Here is a 23303-nt window from a genome sequence, read left to right as displayed (position 1 = left end):
ATCCATGCATATTCAAACAAAAATAATTCAGGGTGCTCTGAGACACAGGCAGCTGTAAAAAGTCAAACGATCAAATAAACTAATTTTTGGAGCGACGTAACAGTCTCAACTGTTTTTTGCAATTGGTTGCAGTTGTTGTCAAGCAAATGAATAAGAAATAATGATTTGATTAAAAATCAGTCCACTAAAACTCAAAAACACCTTAGTTTTGGCCAGATTTTGTTCGAAATGATGTCACACTCCGTGATAGTAGTAGTCATTCAAAAGTACCAGTATGTTGGTACTAAAATAAAAAAGATGTAACGATGCCAGTGTTTCTGCAGTACCGGTAGCACAGAGCACTGAATCGATTCGGTCCCCGCGAGCTGTCTTACTGACAGACTGCTGCTTACAAATGCTAACACCCTTATTTGAGCATGTGTTCCGTGACACCTTTTACACAGAAATGGACAATTAATCCAGTTGAAATTGTGATATGTCCTAGTGTGATTATTATTAAACCACAAAGGGATGTGATTTAATTAAATAAATATACAGTCTGCATGTACTGTGTGCAGCAAAGTGAATGTGTGAAGCCACTCATATACTGAAAACACCACATTTTATGAGAATCGCACACTGTGCTTGTTGTAGTAGATGGAAGAGCGCTCATTTACTGCGACCTGCGCAGTGCCTGCAGACTACAGAGATATAGCATTGCAGCATTTTGCGCTTCAATAATCACACTGGGTCATATAACCATATATCTTATCCGGAAGTGTAAAACTACCATCAAAAACACAAAAACAGAAATGCATTCATGTCAAAATAAAAGTTTGATTAAAAAAAAGAAGCTTGATGCGTGGAATTAAAGAAATAGTGTCAGAAATCTAATCACCAGTATTTAGTCAAATTTATTATTATGTTGAACTTATATCTCACAAGCAAGAGTGCTGTTAGAATAGAAGTTTTCAGCAATGTTTTCATTTATAATGTGATGCTCTGTTGTGCAGCATTTTATTTGACAAAAATAAGAGCAATGTTGTGTTTTAGATCATGTTGTGAGCATCTTTACTAAAACACTTCATTAAAAAAAAAGTATTGTTTTGTTGAAAAGTAATTGTTCTATTTTTATTTGATTAAAGTTTGGATTCATTTGAATAGACAATTTTGATGATGATATTTACATTTACTGTACATTTATTCATTTAGCAGATGCTTTTATCCAAAGACAAAAATGTGTTTTTTTTTTGTTTTTTTTCTATAGTTGAAACTGAATTAAACTTTAAAACATGAATTAAGAAAAATAAATTGGAAAATGTGGAATTTGGGAAATAAATCAATAGAATTTAGATTTTTTTTTAAAAATGATTTCATAAGCAATGTTTACTTAATTGAGAAACACTCGAAGGAAACATGTCATTGTTTTAATTTATTGTTTTCATTGATGCATTAAACTTTTTTAAATAGGCTAAAGGACTGTGTTCAATAGCATATTACCTATATTTTTTTTCTGTGGTATCGAATTTGATGTCGAGAATCATTAAATTTGACTGGTATCAGTATCAACTACTGAAATTCTGGTATCTTGACAACACTAGCTAGTAGTATATTGGGGCCTTAAGAGTGTGCTAATAAACCACTTAGTGTATAGACCAATTAATGAAGAAATGTATATGCCATCGAATACGATATTTCTGAAAACGGAAACGATGTAAATGGAAACTGGACAGGTTTTGGGTTATGGTAGCCTCATGAACAAAATTTGCAAAATTAGTTATCACTAAATATTGGGCATGCACAAGAATTTGACAGGCAGGGATTTTACATTGATGGCAGAATGCTTTTCGGTTTTCGATTTCTGAATGGTTTGTTTTGTTGTGGTCAGCTGTCATAGGCCTGCAAAACTGTTTATGCAGCTGTCAGAAAAAAAGACACATGCCCATTATGTTCTTCTGTGGTTTTTGACATAAAAGCTTTAAGGCACAACATTGCCAACTCCTGGCCTGGCATGGTTATGAGAGTGTTTTTGCACTGTCATATGATTAAAGAGATTTCTTAAAATTCTGTTGGTGTGGATTTTTTTTGTTTTTTTGTTCTGAGGGCGAAAACGTAAATATCTATATACGTGTGGACAAGGCCTAAGTCCTTGTTTACAAAAAAGGAAAGAAACCTGTAAATTCCGGTGTGGATTTTCTCCAGTAAGACAGTGTGTGTGCAATCTCACCTTGTGTTTGGAGTTGTTTGTGTGTTCGCTGGTGTCTGCAGTGGTGTACGGGAGACTGCTGGATGATGAAGACGGCTCTCTGTCTCTCTCTTTGTCCTTCTCTCCAAACCAGGAGAAGGGCATGCAGGTGGGGATGGAGGTCATGGACTCTGAAGGTGAGACTCGAATCCCTCCACCAGACTCCTCGAGAAGCTCTGCTGAACCTCTACAAAAGACGACGAATGAAAAGAGTGAATGCAAGCCCTGTCTCATCAGCAGTGGAAACCAAAGGCAAATGTAACAGTTTTTATATTTTCCTTCATAACTCACAGACTACTGCAAATCTTCTTGACATCTTTGGTATAAGAAACATTCATATGTGCTCTCGGGAATATTGTTTTTCAATCAAAAATTCAATATGCTTCCTAGATTGTACATATATTTTTAGCAGGCAGAGAGAGAACTCCATTAGTGTCATGACTCTCGCTTGTTTGTGATTGAAGAAATTTAGTGTGTTGCAATTCCGTGCCAGTCTCTGCTACCGAGCAAAGTCAAATTCAGTGTGTGTGTGTATATATACCTGCTGTCCAGTGATGCTCTCATAGCTTCTTTGTTTTGTTTTCTCCCTTTTCCTCCGGATTTACGCAAGCCACTATCAGAACAATACAATCAGAAATACACACCAAAAAAACAACAACAGTGAAGACACAGTAAACAAAACATAATACAATTTGCCATAATTCTCATACAAATTCTGACAAACAGAAACAGACAACTGATAGAGGCTATAAGAGTGTCATTAATTTTTTTGCACCTACCCAAAATCTGGGAATCTCCTTTTGGTTTTTCCAGCAGCATCATTAGACTCATCTGAAATAAACACTATTGAATCAGAACACAAACCCAGACAAATATCTGCAACAGTCCAAACAAACACATTTGCTCATGAATTGATTGAGCAGGTTTCTCTTGCGAAGAAAAAACTACTTAATGTCATAATAGTCACTATCACACAGAAAACCTTTTAAATTGACATAAAACTCCCCCAAGAACTTTTCAGGTAAAGGTACCGCATCTGTTACACAAGCTACAGCTTTCGTGTTTTTGGCCCGTATACACCTGGTATCAAGGTGCATTTTGGGCGATCCGTTTGAGATGGAACGATGCTAAAGACAAGTGAAAACAAGGTCCAAAAAGTTTTGAGATGTGTCAACTGAATGCATGTGACCACACTGGGAATGTAAATGCTAATTTTTTGAATATGTTCAACCAGCAGCAAAGCACCGCCTACTCAACTGTCAATCAACCACTGCACCACACAACAGTTTTAATCTCTTAATCAGGTTTTATCAAACTTGTGGAGTCCATACCAGCTCAGTTGGGGCACTTACCAAATAGAGGTAGACCAATATATCTGTTTTACTCGTTAATCTGTACCAATAGTTGCATTTTGGAACAATCGGTTATTGGTCAAAATCTATGCCGAATGCTATATGGTAATCTCCAAATTCATATCTTGTGAATAATAATAAAACTTATTTCTCATTAAACCTCATTTGTTGAAATATACAGTTTATACAAATATCAGAAGTTTACATACACTTAGGTTGAAGTCATTAAAACTCATTGTTTAACCACTCCACAGATTTTATATTAGCAAACTATAGTTTTGGCAAGTCGTTTGGGACATCTACTTTGTGCATGACACAACACATTTTTCCAACAAATGTTTACAGACAGACTGTTTCACTTTTAATTGACTATATCACAATCCAGTGGGTATAGAGGTTTACATACACTAAGTTAACTGTGCCTTTAAGCAGCATGGAAAGTTCCAGTAAATTATGTCAAGCATTTAGACAATTGGCCAGTTAGCTTCTGATAGGAGGTGTACTGAATTGGAGGTGTACCTGTGGATGTATTTTATGACCTACCTTCAAACTCAGTGCCTCTTTGCTTGACATCATGGGAAAATCAAAAGAAATCAGCCAAGACCTAAGAAAAAACATTGTGGACCTCCACAAGTCTGGTTCATCCTTGGGAGCAGTTTCCAAATGCCTGAAGGTACCACGTTCATCTGTACAAACAATAGGACGCAAGTATATACACCATAAGACCACGCAGCCATCATACAGCTCAGGAAGGAGACGCATTCTGTCTCCTAGAGATGAACATAGTTTGGGGCAAAAGGTGCAAATCCCAGAACAACAGCAAAGGACCTTGTGAAGATACTGGAGGAAACAGGTAGACAAGTATCTATATCCACAGTAAAACAAGTCCTATATCGACATAACCTGAAAGGCTGCATAGCAAGGAAGAAGCCACTGCTCCAAAACCACCATAAAAAAGCCAGACTACAGTTTGCAAGTGCACATGGGGACAAAGATCTTACTTTTTGGAGAAATGTCCTTTGGTCTGATGAAACAAAAATTGAACTGTTGACGGAAAAAGGGTGAGGCTTGCAAGCCGAAGAACGCCATCCCAACCATGAAGCATGGGGTGGCAGCATCATGTTGTGGGGGTGCTTTGCTGCAGGAGGGACTGGTGCAATTCACAAAATAGATGGCATCATGAGGAAGGAAAATTATGTAGATATATTTAAGCAACATCTCAAGACATCAGCCAGGAAGTTAAAGCTCATTCACAAATGGGTCTTCCAAATGGACAATGACCCCAAGCATACCTCCAAAGTTGTAGCAAAATGGCTTAAAGACAACAAAGTCAAGGTATTGGAGTGGCCATCACAAAGTCCTGACCTCAATCCGATAAAAAAATTTGTGGGCAGAACTGAAAAAGCGTGTGCGAGCAAGGAGGCCTACAAACCTGGCTGAGTTACACCAGTTCTGTCTGGAGGAATGGGCCAAAATTCCAGCAACCTATTGTGAGAAGCTTGTGGAAGGCTACCCAAAACTTTGACCCAAGTTAAACTATTTAAAGCAATGCTACCAAATACTAACAAAGTGTATGTAAACTTCTGTCCCACTGGGAATGTGATGAAAGAAATAAAAGCTGAAAGAAATAATTCTCTCTACTATTATTCTGACATTTCACATTCTTAAAATAAAGTAGTGATCCAAACTGACCTAAGACAGGGAATGTTTTCTATGGTTAAATGTCAGGAATTGTGAAAAACTGAGTTTAAATGTATTTGGATAAGGTGTATGTAAACTTCTGACTTCAACTGTATATACACAAAACCCTTCATCTGGTGAATATATAGCCCATAAAAAGCTTAATTTGGTAAATACTTACATAGAGAACATTGTAACAGAGCCAAGCCTGGAATCCCCAGTGTATTTTGGGCTTGTTTATATTTAAAAGTCCTGCCTTATGCACCAAATCAGATTTTCTTTTCCTGGTTATTATTGGAATTTTGGTTAAACGATAAATTGCATTTGGGATTTTATACATTTTGGACTCTTGTAGCCTCAATGTCTGTGCCCGTCATAGTAAGGAAAGACAAAAAAAAAAACTTTAACATTCTATAAAATGTTTCATTAAAAAAAAAAACCTATTGGTTGAATAATCAGCCTTTACCTCAGTTAACAGTATAATCCAAAATCGATACCAAATACTAAGAAATTTTGAAATTCATGTTAATTGCTCTACCTTTTACTCAAATTGTTACGTAGCTAAAATAATTTGAAATTAAATGTATTATTAATATCTAAATAAAATTTTAAAAAAGAGGGAGAAATAAAACCATTTTCACTGGTGGACTTTTTTTAGTTTTGCAACATTTGTAAAATTATCCAAATTTTAACCAATATTTGCTAAAAACAGAACATGTGCACTTTGAATTCCAGACTTCTGTTACTTGGCAAAGCAGGCACAGTTATCGGCTGATGACGATCATACTGAAATGGTTAAAGGGTTCATGACATGCACAAAAAAAATTTTCTTCCTTGGGGTTCACTTATAATGTTAAAGTTTTCTGCACAACAAACATATGCCATAATGTAGTATTGCATGACCTTTTTCTACCCTGTCTTTGGCCCTCTTCACCTTTAAGATGCCCACTGTTATGATTGGCTAACATCACTAAAAAGTAAACGCCCTCCTGCCATTACAAGTGTGAAACCATATTTTACAATAATGAAAACAAAATCCCCTAAAAGCATTGTCCAGACAATCATTGTTATGAACATTTGTCCCAATTTATATAAAGCAATCAATCAAACTACAATGGTTATTGATTGGAATAACAATAGAAACAGGGTTTTTCCTGCATAGAGAATTATGAGGCGGCCGCCTCCGTCAAATTTCGTGCCACCTCCGACTGTTGACGAAAGTCAGGCAGGCAGACACATGCACAGATAGACCCCAAGTGGTGCTCAAGCACCCGCCCTCTTTTACTAGATAAGTGCCCTTTTTGCAAGTCATTTCTTATTTTTTATTTTATATTTGAGTTTTTATTAAAATTTGGCCCTTGGCATCAATTCTCAATTAAACATGTGCCCGACATCTGCATTTAAGTTGTAATTCTGCGAGACCACATAAGCCCCTGCCCCTCCCCCTCTTTGACATTCTTTGTCACAGCCTCCACACAACATCGAAGTCTACCTGACCAGCCTTCATTTCTGACAGCCAGGTAAGGACAATGTTTGCCCTAAACTTCGACATTGTTTGCCACTGCTGTGAAATTAAACCACTATAAAAAAAATCTCCATAGAGCCAGCAGAACTTAGGCAATAGCCCTCCATTAAGCTTAACAACAAGCAAGCTAATCAGGCGTTGGCTCAAAATAGCATCGTGCAGGGTTGGAAATGCCCCCAAAAATTCAATATTTGAATTGCTCCTGTTTGAGTTGTTTTTTTATACTGATAACATAACAGTCAATCCTCTGTGGTCACCAGAAGCACCGGCGTGATCACCTGACTTTTTCCCTGATAACAGCAGAAAGAAATACTCCGTCATTTTTGGTCATACAGATAAGTGTAAGACATCATTCGAAACTATAAAGGGTTTACTTTTATTTGTGTACACTCACAATAACAGCAAAACGTTGTGGTTTTGTAAAATAAAGAAATCATACAGGATGCGCTTTCTGCCGTCTTGGTCTCTGTGAACTTCTGTCTGGAGCGCATCACAAAAATGAACCGAAACTCAGTATACTTGCCTCGCAGACATGAGAAATATGTCTATAGAAAGCTTGAATTTTAGGGCTGCCCCCGACCAAAGATTTTCCTAGTCGACTAGTAGGAGTTAATTTAAGCCATTAGTTGACTAGTCGCACGTTTATTTTATTAATTTAAAATAATTACTTAAATATATCTATTTTGGGGGGCATCAGAAAATGGTTTGAGTTCCAGAGCTGAGAAAGAACGTTATAAGTAACATTGCTAACAATGTTCTACATTACAGAGAAATACTGAACCGTAATAATGAGCCTTTAAAATATACATTTTAAGCGAGCCGCAGACACCGGCTAAAGCGGTAATGATTCTGAATGTGTCAGAAAAACCAGCAAGGAGACTGTCTGAACATTTTGTTAATTTATAGAGAGAAATGCACATTAGGATTGTGCCGACAGACGATGATCTCGGGGATCGACGATGGTCAGAGTGATCGCCAATAGCTGATGCCTTTGATGATGTCAAGATGATATTTGGCTCATTTTCCCATTAATGTATTCAAATATTATTATTATTAGGCTATTATTATTGTCACATTAATATTTCAAATAATTTGCCCGTAGAGACACAGACACACACTTGAAGAAACGCTTTATTATATTATTAAGAACAGATGACAGAAAAGCCGTCTATGCACACGTATGACACACTGTTTGTACGGAGGTGTGCAGTCTCGTGGAACACGCGCATGTAAAAGGTTCTCACTCTTTCTTTGTTTCTGTCTTCTGATTTATTTATTTATTTATTTGCAAGAACAGTAGCCTATCGTCTGTGAGTGCTGCAAATGACATCAGACATCTCAGCTCAGGAGGTGTTTTGAGTTCAGTTCACTTTATTTCCACAGAGCAGTTCATTGTGACCAACTCTGCAGCCTATACATCTGTGATTAAAACATAAAATAATACAAAAATACATTCACCTCGAACCATGATTTATATTTCAGTGATTATCATCATCATTATAATTATTTTTACATTTATAATTGTTTTTATGTCTTCATATGTGTAAGTGATTTTCCGCCTGCATGTTTAGACGGATACTTGCCTGACGGTAAATGGAAAAGTGGTTACTTGTGTATATAATTTTTTTGATCACTACATTATTTTAATTGCTTTTTCGTTTCGTTTGGAGTGCAATTTGAATAGAGAAATGTATTTGATATAAGTTTTTCATTTTTTAAATAAATTAATTTTCAATGCAAAATCACTGAAGCAAGAATATTCATCGATCCCTCAGCCCTGGGGTTGCCGATGTAATTGGATATTGTATATACCCTGAAGGAGGGAACAAAACGAATATATTCACACACATGATGTATTACGAAATACTCGACCGGCAGAGAATGCACAGATGAATTAGGTTCTTTGCCAGAGAGATGATGCCCTTCACAACTGTTGTAAAGCCATCTTTCAAAAAGTTGAACAACACATTTTAATTGCACTTACTTTTCTTCCAGTTTCATTTGAATTTTTTTGTTAAAATATATAAAAAATAAAGTTCAAAGTTTGAAATCAAGGTGTCTTGCTTTATTGTGTAGGCTTAACCCTAACCCTGCTTAATGTAAATTACCCCATAGTACCACCTAGCGTTCAACCAATGGTAATCCTGGTGTTCGTCAGTTTCCTGTGGAGTTTTTTCTGAGGAGTTTTTTCTGCGACCATCCGACCAATCAAAACCTGGTCGACCAAGACTCTTCGTCTTGGTCGACTATCAGGGGCAGCCTTACTTTTAAAAGAACCAATTTAAATTGAAAACAAATATTCTCTGATTGTGTAATCCGTATGAAACCAACGAGAGGTACAGTCTTTCCCATTTGAGCTCATTATCGTTTTTGGAAGAAGACACGCTGTGAATTTACCTCAGAAGAAGAGCGTGATCCGATACGGCCTTTCTAACACAAAAAGTGTCCCACAAAAGTTAATTTTGTGAGCAAAAACTGGAGTCTACAAAATCTGTTATGTGTTTCATGGCCTTATTTCAGTGATTGAAAAATTACTAACCACACATAATCTTGATTTTCTCAAAAATGCAAACATGTACATCTCATGTTTGGAGGCTCTTATGTTACAATACTGCTGAGAAAGTGATGCAGTTTATTTATTCATTCTGTTAATTATTCATGCTTGACATGATGACTACAATCATGTCAACTGTATCTGGGCAAAATGTTGTATTGTTATCTCAAAGCAAGTTATGGCATTTGGAACCACGGTAGCCTTTTTTATCGAAAGTCTAAAAAACCCTCCAAACAAGTGATCTGAGGGTTTTACTGAACCTAAGAACTACTTACATTTGTAAATGCCACAATAAACCAGAAACATAATTACATAGAATAAGTAACAAATAATAAGATCCAGCACTGTTTCAGTTGTGCGCATGGTAAATCAAGACCTGTCAATCTAAGCGATCAGTCCAATTCAAGCTGTAAAACAGTGGCCGATTGGTCTCTTCAGAGATCAGAGATGATCTTATTATCGGTTTAAGAGATTAATCAAGTTTGCTGTTTGTTAACTATAAATGAACACATTAGCTGTTATGTTGTATTTAATTAATTGAATGTTGAACAGGTTAGCTTTTTTAATTAAATATGCTATAAGTTTATAATTGTCATTTTCTTCAATCATCTAATTATTAGAACACCTAAAATATGTTGCTTGTAAGTGTTTGCTTCAGCCAGTGGAAGGCATGGTACAAGATATTGCAGAGATACAGTTTTTCCACAACCCGGATCACAAAGGTATCTTGGGACCTAACGTAACTCTTAAAATCAAATTAAAGCTACAATACCATTTTCAGTGTTGCGGTATCCCAGCCGCTTTCTCTCTCTGTAAACTCACCGGCCGCGATGATCACATATGTTGTGGAGGCGGGGACCATGCAAATGATACTACACTGTGACATCACAATGTAGCCGATTTCAAAACGAGTTGTTTTTGCAGAGTGGAAACAATAAATGCTCTTTTTGGACTGGAGAGGAAGCTTTGAGTTCTAAAACTTACAAGTATGTTTTTATTGCACAATGACCTCTTATATGTCAAAATATCAATGAAAATTTTCCTTCACCCCTTTAAATATCAAATCAGGCTAGCCTATATTACAGTCTATCAGACTATCATGCTTGTTACCTTTGACCTCCTTGCCCTTGCCTTTGGACTCTCTCTTCTTCACGTTGGAGGGGGAGGAGTCTTTGGGTGATGAGAGGGCGGGGCTTTGTGAATCCCTCTGCACTGATTGGCCACTGCTCTCCCCAGAATGGACCTCTTCTTTCGAGGAGGATATGACCAGAGGCAGGGACAAACTCTCCTGGATTGATCTCCAGTGAGGAGGAGAGTCAGGTCTCCTCGATTCACAGCCATCATCATCCTGAGAAACAGATAGAGAAAGAAAGGGAACGACATGAGTGTGAGTAAATGATAAGAGAATTTTCATTTTTGGGTGAAGCATTCCTTTAAGCTCTTCCTGCTGCCGACCTGTGCAGGTCCCGCTGGCGAGCAGAGCGTCTCTTTGAGTTTACTGCGGGACGGTGGCTGTCGTTTGGACCTCTGGGCCAGATGGGCTCGGGCACGAAGAGCACTGGTGTCCAAACGCTCTGTCTCAGGGATGACCTCACTCCAGTCCGGACCTGACAAATTAAACCAAACTGCATATTACACATGTGAACAATGCTACAATAGCTTTAAAGCTGAAGTGTGTAACTTTTTCAGTGTTAAAATACTTTCTCCTATCCCAGCTTAATATGCAGAGACAACTATAAGTAAGCCATTCATAGGGTTATTTCCATAAACCTTTAACTCTGTGCCACTGCAAACAAAATTGGGAAAGCTTTTTGTTTGTTTGATTTTGCAATTCTCTTTGGTGGCACTAGTGGGTCAGAAATTAGACACTTCAACATTAAAGGGACAGTTCACCCAAAAATGAAAATTCTCTCATCATTTACTCACTCTCATGCCATCCCAGATGTGTATGACTTTCTTTCTTCAGCTCAACACAAACGAAGATTTTTATAACAATATTCCAGCTCTTTTGTTCTTTGCAATGCAAGTGAATGGTGGCCATAAATTCAAAAGCTCCAAGAAGCTCCAAAAAGCACATAAAGGCAGCATAAATGTAATCCATGTGACTCCAGTGATTTAATCTGTCTTCAGAAGAGATATGATAAATGCAGGTGAGAAACAGATCAATATTTAAGTCCTTTTGTACTATTAATCTCCACTTTCACTTTCACATTCTGACTTAAATATTGATCTGTTTCACACCTACATCTATCATATCGCTTCTGAAGATATAGATTTAACCACTGTCGTATGGATTCTTTTTTTTTTTCGGTGAACTATCCCTTTAAGACAACGTTAACACTAGTAAAAAGGAATATTCCAGGCTTAGTACAAGTTAAGCTTAATTAACAGCATTTGTGTCAATGTTGATTACCACAAATAAGTTATTTTGACTCTGGGTGATAGTGAGGCACTTACAATGGAAGTGAATGGGGCCAGTCCATAAATGCTAAAAAGTTTCAAAAGTATAAACACAAGACGTAAAACAGTATATGCCGAGACAGATGTTAATACCAGGTGTAAACGGCCAGTGTCAGAGTCATATCAAAACTCTCTGATCATGTGAGCAGTGGCGAATTCTCAGGGCCAGCAAAGCCTTCTCTGCTGGCCTAACATGCCAAATAAATAAATATTTTTTATCCTTTCATCTGCAATCACCTTTTACCCTATGTATTTTTAAATCGCTTTCCACTCTTAATTAATCTACAAACAAATAGTGAAAAATTTTAAGTTTATCCAATCAGAATTCATTCCTTGATGCTTACAAGCAAAGTGTGATAACTGTTTCACAGATCACATGCCTGAAGCAGTGTGTGAATCTGAGCTCCACCCCCTCAGGCCTTCAGAATTTCCACAGAATCCCTCAACAGTGCAAATGAATGGGCAACTAAAGTCAGATTGTCAGATTCATCAGCCAATCAGATTGATTTATTTGTTCTTGGTGGGTGTGATCTTCAGGATATGTCCCGGTCGAGGCCTTCTAGCTGGCCTTGAGTGACGCAATCATGTTTAAGTGATGTACGTAATTTGAAAGCGAAGAGCGTGAGATCGTCATCACTGCTGCTATCGCCATTGAGAAAGACATCCTTATGGATTTAAAAACATGAGATGTTCTGCATGACCGTGTGATTGATTAATTTATTAAACAGGAAAGGAGGACTGATTTTCACTTAAAGTAAATTGGTAAGTGCTTTTTGCATTGTTATAGCAACATCAGGAGTTTTCTAAGTGTAAATTAGGCTGCTGGAGCATTCAGTGTCAGATCAAGTTTTGAAAAGTAGTTCTGCGTTCCATTCAACTCGGAAAGTCGGATTTTACAACTTCCTTCTAGGAAAAGTGCAATGGAATGCATCTTGAAGTCAGAATTACAACTTGTAGGCTCGAGCAGAAATTCTCAACTCCAATTTCACCGAGGTGCAGGGGCATGATGTCACACAAACATGTGGACACTCAGGGAGATATACAAAGTAAGTGATAAACATTCACTTTATTAAGTAATATCGATAAATGAGTTCATTTCCACATTACATGATATTAAAGCTTGTTTAACAAATGCCTGCAGAAACAGGTGTATAAAACATTATAATCTCTTTTGATAATCATACACCTGTAGCAAAAACGCTAGCGCTGCAGCATTGTTTATCAGTTGGGTTGCTAGGAGACATCTCTAATGAGAGTCAAACCCCTTCTAAGCTAATGGGAGCATTGCAGTTCCGAATATCAGGGAATGGAATGCATTTATGGTCGGAGATATCAAGTAGGAATATCCCACATCCAACTTGAATGGAACGCAGCATAACCATGTACCCTGACGAAATGAAATTTATTGCAAGCAACGTTTAAATCGCAAATATTATTAGATAGATTTTTCCAGGTATTATAGACCTCCTTGGTAGATTCATATGAAAAATTATGATTTTCGTTCATTTCACAAAACAGTCGTGCTGCAGTTAAAATTAGGCTTGCTTGAGCATTAAATGTCATTTTAAGTTCTGGCTTTCATGCGTGGATGTGTTTTTACAATGTCAATTGGTATTACTAATTAGCTGTGACATAATGTATGATGCCCAAAGGCATAGGGTGTCATATTCATTATGAAACTGTGTTTTCTTAATGGCATGAATCACACTGAAGGCCTAGACTTTAAATGCACGGTCCGCCACTGCATGTGAATTACTTATTAATGTTTTACAAGTTTACTGTGCTATATAATTCTCAAATTCCCAACTGTACAGTTTTGTCAGGTAAACACATCTTTCAGTTTTATTACATCAATTTACTTGCATCTAAATTTGTTTCGCTAAGCAATGTTTGACTAGATTCTAACAGTTTATAATTATAGCACTAGTGTTTTCTTAAATATCTTTAATAAATATTATGGTGGAGCCCTTAATGAGTGTCAGTCAATAGAAATCACACATTCATTCCCACAGACACAGCCACAAACACAATCAAAAACACTCATGTTGTGCTGCTTTCCTGGCCTCAAAACTACTGACAGCTTTAGCAATACTATGTACAGTATCTACATATGGAGCTTTCTTCAGGTACCAGCACTCATTTCCAAATCGAGCTGTAATTTTGTCAAATTGTATGAAAAGTATGTAAATACTACTTAACTACCTGCATTTTGGATACAGAAAGTGCTAGCTATGAATTAACCTTAAATTAATAGTTCACTCAAAAATGAAACTTCTCATAATTTACTCACCATCATGTCATCCCAGATATGTATAACTTTCTTTCTTCTGCAGAACACAAATTAAGAATAATATCTCAGCTCTGTAGGTCCATAAAATGCAACTGAATGGTGACCAGAAACTTGAAGCTCAAAAAAAAGAAAATCCCATAAATGCAGCATAAAATGGAGTAATCCATATGACTCCAGAGGTTTAATCCATGTGTTCTGAAGTGATATGATAGGTGTGGGTGAGAAACAGATCAATATTTAAGTCCTTTTTTACTGTAAATCTCCACTTTCACATTCTTCTTCTTTTGTTTTTGTCGATTCGCATTCTTCATGCATATTGCCCACTACTGGGCAGGGAGTAGAATTTATAGTAAAAAAGGACTTAAATATTTATCTGTTTCTCACCTACAACTATCATATCACTTCTGAATACATGGATTTAAGCACTGGAGTCTTATGGATTACTTTTATGCTGCATTTATGAGATTTTTGGCAAAGATTTTGGTCACCCATTCAATTGCATTGTATGGACCTACAGAGCTGAAATATTCTTCTAAAAATCTTAATTTGTGTTGTGCTAAAGAAAGAAAGAAAGTCATACACATCTGGGATGGCATGAGTGTGAGTAAATGATGAGAGAATTTTCATCTTTGGATGAACTATCCCTTTATGGTGCTGTCACATTTACCTTTACACGGTGAAATTCTGCAGGTAAAGAAGGCGTGTGCATGTGAAACCAGCAAAAAAACTCATTACCAAGTAGCCTCTTTTTAAAGCTGCACTTTATACTCTAGGAGAATGAAGTTAAAAAGAAACTCTGCACTAAAATGATATCCATTGTGAATATTCAGTGTAGTTGTGTATGAAGCACCGCCCACACAGACGTCACTGCCAAACCATGCAACTTACTATTGGTCAATTTGCCTGTCAAAAGTTCACCAATCCTTTTATTTTTCCCTCCCCTTTTTCTCCCCAATTTGGCATGCCCAATTCCCAATGATCTCTAGGTCCTCGTGGTGGCATAGTGACTCGCCTCTATCCGGGTGGCAGTGGATGAATCTCAGTCCGCAAATCTTATCACGTGGCTTGTTGAGCGCGTTACCGCGGAGATCTAGCACGTGTGGAGGCTTCACGCTATTCTCCATGGCATCCACGCACAACTCACCATACGCCCCACTGAGAGCGATAACCACATTATAGCAACCACGAGGAGGTTAACCCAACGTGACTCTACCCACCCTAGCAACCGGGCCAATTGGTTGCTTAGGAAGCCTGACTGGAATCACTCAGTGCACCCTGGATTCGAACTTGCGATTCCAGGTGTGGTAGTCAAAAGTTCACCAAACTTGAACTCCACGCGAAATCCACAAAGGGAAATTCTTTGCCACCAGAAGTCCATCACGCGAAACTCACGATTGCACAGATTTCCATTGAGATGACTGTATTTTGCCTGAGGAATTTCACTATGCGAAGGTAAATGTGACGCGCCTTTCACAAGACACCGGAGTCTGTCGTTTCATTTCAAGTGTTTAAAATGTCATTTCCACCACAGAATGCATGATATCAGATGTGGTGGTGATGACTTGGTTAAAATGAAAATAGACACGCTATGATTTAAATGGTTTTCTTGCTTGTATTTTATTTATTTTTTCTGTCAAAATGATGGACATCATTTGGAATTAACCATCAATGTTTTTTTAAATGTGGAAAATAGTGGAACATTTTTTTAGGGTATCGCAACCTCATCAGTCACATAAGGTAAACATTGACCCGGCCGTGCAAGCCCTAGTATATACACTATTAGACATTGTTAATCGACAATTTGAAGACACTAGTGAACGTACCAATATTTCAGGAAATTCCCATGTCATTCGTAACCATTTGCAGCAGTCAGTTTATAAGTCTAAAGTATTCTTCTGTTATTTAGTTGAGATGTGATCTAATGTGTGCATTGTAAATGGTTAAAAAAAATCTTCCATCACAATCAATTACTAATTCTTCGCCTCATATAGCTATTAAAAAGCCATGAGAGATAAATGAAGCTTGTACTCACCCAGCAGAAGTGAATCTGCAGACTTACTGCCTGACAGTGAAGACTCATTACGACCGCTGCCAGATTCAAGCGTTGCCAACTACAGAGAGACAAAGAGAGAGATGAGTGTGATGTAAAAGCCTGACCTCTCTGGTCTCGGTCATGTGTATGTGCTCACCCTTTGCTGCAGATCTTCTATATGAGATTTATACACAGCCTCTTTCTCATCCAGTGTTCTTCTGAGCTCCTCCTCCCTCTGCTCGAACTCTGCTTCTCTATATCACACAAACATTTCCAGTTAATTAGAATGCTTTATTATAATCTCTGCATTTCAAAGTGGCATCATTGGCTCACTTTAAAGGGATAGGTCAGAGATCTTTTATACTGAGATACCGACCTCCATGTCTCTACTACAGCAGAGAGCATAATGGTCAACTTGGATCAAGTGAGTCTTCTAAGCCAATAATATAATAGACCTGACATCAATGAACCATGCAAAATCATCCGTGAATTCTCTTGTAAAACAGCAATTCCAGAAAAGTTGGGACAGTATGCAAAATGCCAATAAAAACAAAAAAGATTGATTTGTAGCCTGTTCACCCTGTGCTATATTGAAAGCACTACAACACCACATTATTTGAGGTTTTTATTTTATTGTTTCTGAAATTATACAGTACACTCATTTTAAATCAGATGATTGCAACATACTCCAACATACATTTGGGATAGTCGAGTATTTATCACTGTGTAACATCACCATTTCTTCTAATGACACTTATTAAACATTTGAGCACTGAAGACACAAGTTTGTTAAGTTTAACAAGCAGAATTCCCCCATTCATCCATTATCCAGGTCTTCAGTTGCACAATTGTACGGGGCCTTCGTAGCCGTATTTTGCATTTCCTTTTTGTTTTTTATTACCATTTTGCATACTTTCCCAAATTTCTTGGAATTGGGGTTGTTGTCCATTATCCCGCTTGTGCATCCCATTTCAAGTGTTTTGAAGGCACATAATAGGTTTTGGTGAGAAACCAGGTGAAATTTAAGTAATTTTCCAGTGAAAACCTTGACGTCTGTTGTGCGTTCCTGAGCTCTATGAAAGAAGTTTGTTGACACTGGCACACGTGTTCATGCGCAAATTAGAGTTCAGTCATGACAACTTTATTTTAGAGTTAAGAATAGAATAGAGAATAGTAAAGAATAAATTTAAGGTGTTATAATGGATATGACAAGTTGGTAGGTTTGGTCTTGTTGGACAAGATGCTGCTGCACTATTAAACATACAGTTGAAGTCAGAAGTTTATACACCTTATGCCGAGTTAACCCTACACAATTTTAGGCCCGATTTTCACTCGCCAACAGTTTTGTGGAGATCGCCGACAAAAGCCCGAAATCATAGGCAAATCAGAGCTCGCTCCCTTAAGCGACGAACGCACTGTATGAATTATCAAAGACGAGATCTGAGAGAAGCGCTGACATGTCGCCGATGTCAGCGAGATATCTAGCATGTTAAATATCTGGACCTGTCTCGATTCTAAATCGCGCAATGTGAAATGTGTTTTGACTGAATACAACTGCAGCGTTGACCTACAGCCAATGAGAGAGCAAGAAACGGGGCACAGGAAGTTTCAGTGGGAGGAGTCCCGATGTACCAGCAACAGAACATCAACTAGCATGGCTGCGGTATCAAGAAAGTCTCATTGGACCGAAGAAATGGAGGAAACATTAATGGAACATTGGCAGGAGCACCAGTGCCTATTTGATGTTTCCTCTGAACTGTACCACGGTGGAGAAAGAGAAGAGTTGGAGAGAAATTGCTAATTCTCTTGGACAGTCAGGTAAGCAAATATGTAGATTTTTCAGTAGGAGGTTCTTTTTCATATTGTAACCAATAAAATATATGATGCCTTTACACATTATGTAAAACATACACATCATATTCTGAAATGCATAACATATGATCATGCATTTGTTTTTGTATCTCTTATCACTTCTTGCGTGTACTCTGCCTGGACTCCAAATTACATTTCACAACAGAGTTGTCGGGGATTCGTCAATAGTGAAATGTTTTGTAATGTGTTCACCCTTGTCACCGATTCCTCGTGTAACTTGAAAACCCTACGACTTCCATGACAAGACAGACAGTTGTGTTATATGAATGATACCACAATCTGACGTCTTTGAAAGTCATGTAGTGTGTAGGAGGCATTAGCCAAATACATTTAAACTCAGTTTTTCACAATTCCTGACATTTAATCGTACAAAACATTCCCTGTCTTAGAGTCAGGTTTGTAGGCCTCCTTGCTCGCATACGCTTTTTCAGTTCTGCCCACAAATTTTCTATCGTATTGAGGTCAGGGCTTTGTGATGGCCACTCCAATACCTTGAATTTGTTGTCCTTAAGCCATTTTGCCACAAATTTGGAGGTGTGCTTGAGGTCTTTGTCCATTTGGAAGACCCATTTGCGACCAAGCTTTAACTTCCTGGTTGATGTCTTGAGATGTTGCTTCAATATATCCACATAATTTTCCTTCCTCATGATGCCATCTATTTTGTGTTATGTTCTCCAAACATAACGATGGTCATTATGGACAAAGAGTTCAATTTTTGTTTCATCAGACCAGAATTTCTCCAAAAAGTAAGAACTTTGTTCCCATGTACACTTGCAAACTGTAGCCAAGCTTTTTTATGGTGGTTTTGGAGCAGTGGCTTCTTCCTTGCTGTGCAGCCTTTCAGGTTATGTCGATATAGGACTTGTTTTACTGTGGATATAGATACTTGTCTACCTGTTTCCTCCAGCATCTTCACAAGGTCCTTTGCTGTTGTTCTGGGATTGATTTGCACTTTTCGCACCAAACTACGTTCATCTCTTGGAGACAGAATGTGTCACCTTCCTGAGTGGTATGATGGCTGCATGGTCCCATGGTGTTTTTACTTTTGTACTATTGTTTGTACAGATGAACGTGGTACCTTCAGGCATTTGGAAATTACTCCCAAGGATGAACCAGACTTGTGGAGGTCCACAGTTTTTTTTCTGAGGTCTTGGCTGATTTCTTTTGATTTTCCCATGGTATCAAGCAAAGAGGCACTGAGTTTAAAGGTATGCCTTAAAATACATCCACATATACACCTCCAATTCAGTACACCTCCTATTAGAAGCTAATTGGCTAACTGTCCAAAGGCTTAACATCATTTTCTGGAATTTTCCAAACTGCTTAAAGGCACAGTTAACTTAGTGTATGTAAATTTCTGACCCACTGAAATTGTGATAGTCAATTAAAAGTGAAACAATTGAGGGGCCTGCGTAGCTCAGCAAGTAAAGATGATGACTACCACCCTTGGAGTCGTGAGTTTGAATCCAGGGCATGCTGAGTGACTCCAGCCAGGTCTCCCAAGCAACCAAATTGGCCCGGCTGCTAGAGAAGGTAGAGTCACATGGGGTAACCTCCTTGTGGTCACTCTAATGTGGTTCGCTCTTGGTGGGGAGCGTGGTGAGTTTTGCATGGATGCCGTGGAAAATAACGTGAAGCCTCCACACGTGCTATGTCTCCGCGGTAACGCGCTCAACAAGCCACGTGATAAGATGCGCGGATTGATGGTCAATTGACGCCACCCGGATTGAGGTGAGTCACTATGCCACCATGAGGACTTAGAGTGCATTGGGAATTGGGCATTCCAAATTGAAAAAAAAAAAAAAAGTGAAACAATCTGTCTGTAAACAATTGTTGGAAAAATTACTCATGTCATGCACAAAGTAGATGTCCTAAACGACTTGCCAAAACTATAGTTTGCTAATATTAAATCTGTAGAGTGCTTAAATTAGTTTTAATGACTTCAACCTAAGTGCATGTAAACTTCTGACTTCAACTGTACATACAATCCCAGTGAAGCAGCTCTAGACTGTGGTGCTGAGGTGGAGGAGGGTTTCACTGAGAAAACTCTTGCAGTGCACTGTAGTAAAACCGGCTTATCTTCAAACCTAACCCTAACTGTGGCAATTTAAATGTTAGAAAAAGAGAGAGTCTGCAAGTTGATTGGGTTACAGATTACATGTTCAATAAACCTATCAGCTTGAGTCAGGTAGAGTTTTATGACTGAACTTAGAATAATTTGTTTTGAGTGCTAAACGATGCAGGTTCTCACAAAAGCTATTGTATTGAAAGGACGCACTGGAATCTTCATATAAAATGTCCTTTCATGTTATGCATAAAGAAAGTCACAGGTTTGCAACAGTCATTTTGATTAAATGAAGTCATTTTGATTACCAATAAAGCAAGCATAGCACCACTATGTGTTTATATGGACCCCATAATGACAGCAAACAAAAAAGCCAGAAACACTGCAATGACTTGACTATAAAGTCAACATGAAATGGCATTCACAACCCATTTTACTCCCATAATGTGATGTATTTCCAAATGAAACTAAATATTCAAGGAGTAAAAAAAAAACTCTGTTAATTGATTGGATCATGAAAAATGGCACTGCATATTAGAATGAAGTCAGACCGGAAAGTTTATTAAAACTGCCTAAATAGCTACATTCCTTATAAAGAGACTGTTGAGTGATACAGAGGACAAGAAACTAGCACAGTTTAAGAAAAATGTTGCAAATGGACAATAAAGATATTTACAGTTTATCAGTCACTATACAAAAATGCAGTGACTGACCAATCAGAATGACGTATTCCAGACAGCTGTGTGATAGAGCGTAACATTGGCCGGCCACTTTTTTCAGCCTTCTTGGTACCGGAAGTATTTTTTCCATAATTTATTTCCATAAGAATTTCATTAAATTCTTCATTAAAGAGTTGTAAGCCATAAACCAAACCAACCAGCTCCGAGGGGAATCACAACATTACAAACTTTGATTTGAAGCAAAAAAGTATTTGAAAATCAGACAAAAAGACAAAGATACAAGACTATATACTTAACGTCTTTAATGAGGGAATGAACTACAATCCCATGAAGCACTGCCAATTATGTAATCAAATTATTATTGATTATATACGGTTTATTGGAATTTTATCGCAAAATATTCAAATATATACAAATATAAGTAGTTTGACAGTGTAGGGAGACCGACTCGATTGCGTCATTCAAAATGCGTCATGCCTTATTCACAGCAGCGCCATCTTTGATTTTTGACAGGAATGACAACGAGGCTGTGAGGGATAGACGTACAGTCTCTTCAATGGGCTGTACTGTAATTAAAATGTTTTGGATAAAACATTGATAAAATATCTATCCAAGAACATTCAGTATTCAAAGAACTCCAGACAAAATGAGTTGTGGAAAATCAGATGTGATCTAGGAGCTTTGTACAGCTTTATACCATGCGTGCCATTGAACAGATGGCATCGATCCCTCACAGCCTCACTTTCATTCACGTTAAAAATAAAAAAATGTCGCTCCTGTGAATATGGTCTATTTTTTAAATTAAGTTGAAATAACATGGACTGATGGCTTCAGCACAAGCATATATTCCATCCATTAACAACCACGGAGCTCACAGTACTGTCTGTAAAGGTTTATACGTTATCGTTAATGATCAATTTGTCAATGCAAAAAAAAAAAGGATTTTTCACTTCCAGAAACAGACAGTTGCACTTTACAGTATACTGATGAAGAGTTTGTGTTCAGCACTCACTTCTGTTGATAGTCTTTGAGCAGTTTCTTGGCTTTGCAGTATTTTTTGTCCAGCATTTCATATTGGCTCTGTGTGTCATTCAATTGTTCGTTGATGCTTTTACAGAGAGCCTGAGCTTCCAGCCAGTTCTTCTCCATCTGAGCGATTCTTTCTGAGTTCTCCTGAACGCTCCGCTCTAACTGAGTTTCCCTCGCCTCCCACGCTGCACGCTCCTCTGACGACCCCTTCAACTACAACAATGCAAGAGCATTTTACAGTTAAAGGGAAAGTTCACCTAAAAATGTCAATTCTTTCATCTTCATTTACTCACCCTCATGTCGTTTTAACCCGTTTGACTTATTTTCTTGCGCAGAACACAAAAGGAGTTCTAGTAGAATTTAGCAGAATGTCCAAGCTGCTCTTTTCCATATAATGGAAGTGAATGGTGGCCACAACTGTCAAGCAAAATTTTAAATCAATAACATCTTAGATTTCAGTCTGTTCCACACACAAAGCTATTGTATCTTATGACTTTGAATATAGAACACAAGTTGTATGAACTACTTTCATGATGCTTTTTAGCCCTTTTTGAGGCTTGACAGTCCCTGGTCCCCATCAACTTTCACTGTGTGTAAAATAGCAGCTTGAAAGATCTGGTAGATATCTCCTCTTGTGTTTCTTAGAAAAAAGAAAGTCATACTGGTTTGGAACAACATAATAATGAGAAAATTATGACAAAACGTTAATTTTGGGTGAACTATTCCTTTAAAATCATACGAAGCCCCTTAGAGGACAAAGAGAGAGTTTATTTAAAAAAAAAAAAAAACAACTGTATATATACAGTATATATATATATATATATATATATATATATATATATATACAGTATATATATATATATATATATATATATATATATATATATATATATATATATATATATATATGCACACACACACACACCGATCAGCCAAAACATTAAAACCTCCTGCCTAATATTGTGTAGGTCCCCCTCGTGCCGCAAAAACAGTGCCAACCCGCATCTCAGAATAGCATTCTGTACAGAGCAGTTATGTGAGTTACCGTAGAATTTGTCAGTTAGAACCAGTCTGGTCATTCTCTGTTGACCTCTCTCATCAACAAGGCGTTTCCATCTGCAGAACTGCCGCTCACTGGATGTTTTTTGTTTTTGGCACCATTCAGAGTAAATTCTAGAGACTGTTGTGTGTGAAAATCCCAGGAGATCAGCAGTTACAGAAATACTCAAACCAGCCCATCTGGCACCAACAATCAAGCCCGTGGCATGATACCAAATCACTCAGATCACAATTTTTCCCCATTCTTATGGTTGATGTGAACATTAACTGAAGCTCCTGACCCGTATCTGAATGATTTTATGCTCTGCTGCCACACGATTGGCTGATTAGATAATCACACGGATGATTGTTGGTGCCAGATGGGCTGGTTTGAGTATTTCTGTAACTGCTGATCTCCTGGGATTTTCACAAACAACAGTCTCTAGAATTTACTCTGAATGGTGCCAAAAACAAAAAACAACCAGTGATCAGCAGTTCTGGG

The 23303-nt window shown here is 37.7% G+C and overlaps 1 protein-coding gene across 3 annotated transcripts in view; it reads right to left on the bottom strand.

The window, feature by feature from the left end:
- The window catches only part of LOC127448056 (neurabin-1-like), a 101310-nt gene that overhangs the window by 11586 nt on the left and 66421 nt on the right, over positions 1 to 23303 (bottom strand). For all 3 annotated transcript variants that reach the window (XM_051710319.1, XM_051710320.1, XM_051710321.1), the window contains exons 9-16: positions 21747 to 21976; positions 16275 to 16371; positions 16118 to 16196; positions 10791 to 10942; positions 10446 to 10683; positions 3004 to 3055; positions 2766 to 2837; positions 2207 to 2411 (exon numbers count right to left, since the gene is read on the bottom strand). In XM_051710319.1, the coding sequence (XP_051566279.1) occupies positions 2207 to 2411; positions 2766 to 2837; positions 3004 to 3055; positions 10446 to 10683; positions 10791 to 10942; positions 16118 to 16196; positions 16275 to 16371; positions 21747 to 21976 (1125 nt within the window). The remainder of the gene's footprint in view (positions 1 to 2206; positions 2412 to 2765; positions 2838 to 3003; positions 3056 to 10445; positions 10684 to 10790; positions 10943 to 16117; positions 16197 to 16274; positions 16372 to 21746; positions 21977 to 23303) is intronic.

This window comes from Myxocyprinus asiaticus, chromosome 11 (assembly GCF_019703515.2).
Source record: "Myxocyprinus asiaticus isolate MX2 ecotype Aquarium Trade chromosome 11, UBuf_Myxa_2, whole genome shotgun sequence".
NCBI lineage: Eukaryota > Metazoa > Chordata > Actinopteri > Cypriniformes > Catostomidae > Myxocyprinus > Myxocyprinus asiaticus.
The sequence above is the reverse complement of the archived record's forward strand: the minus strand, read 5'-3'. Positions and strand labels throughout refer to the sequence as shown.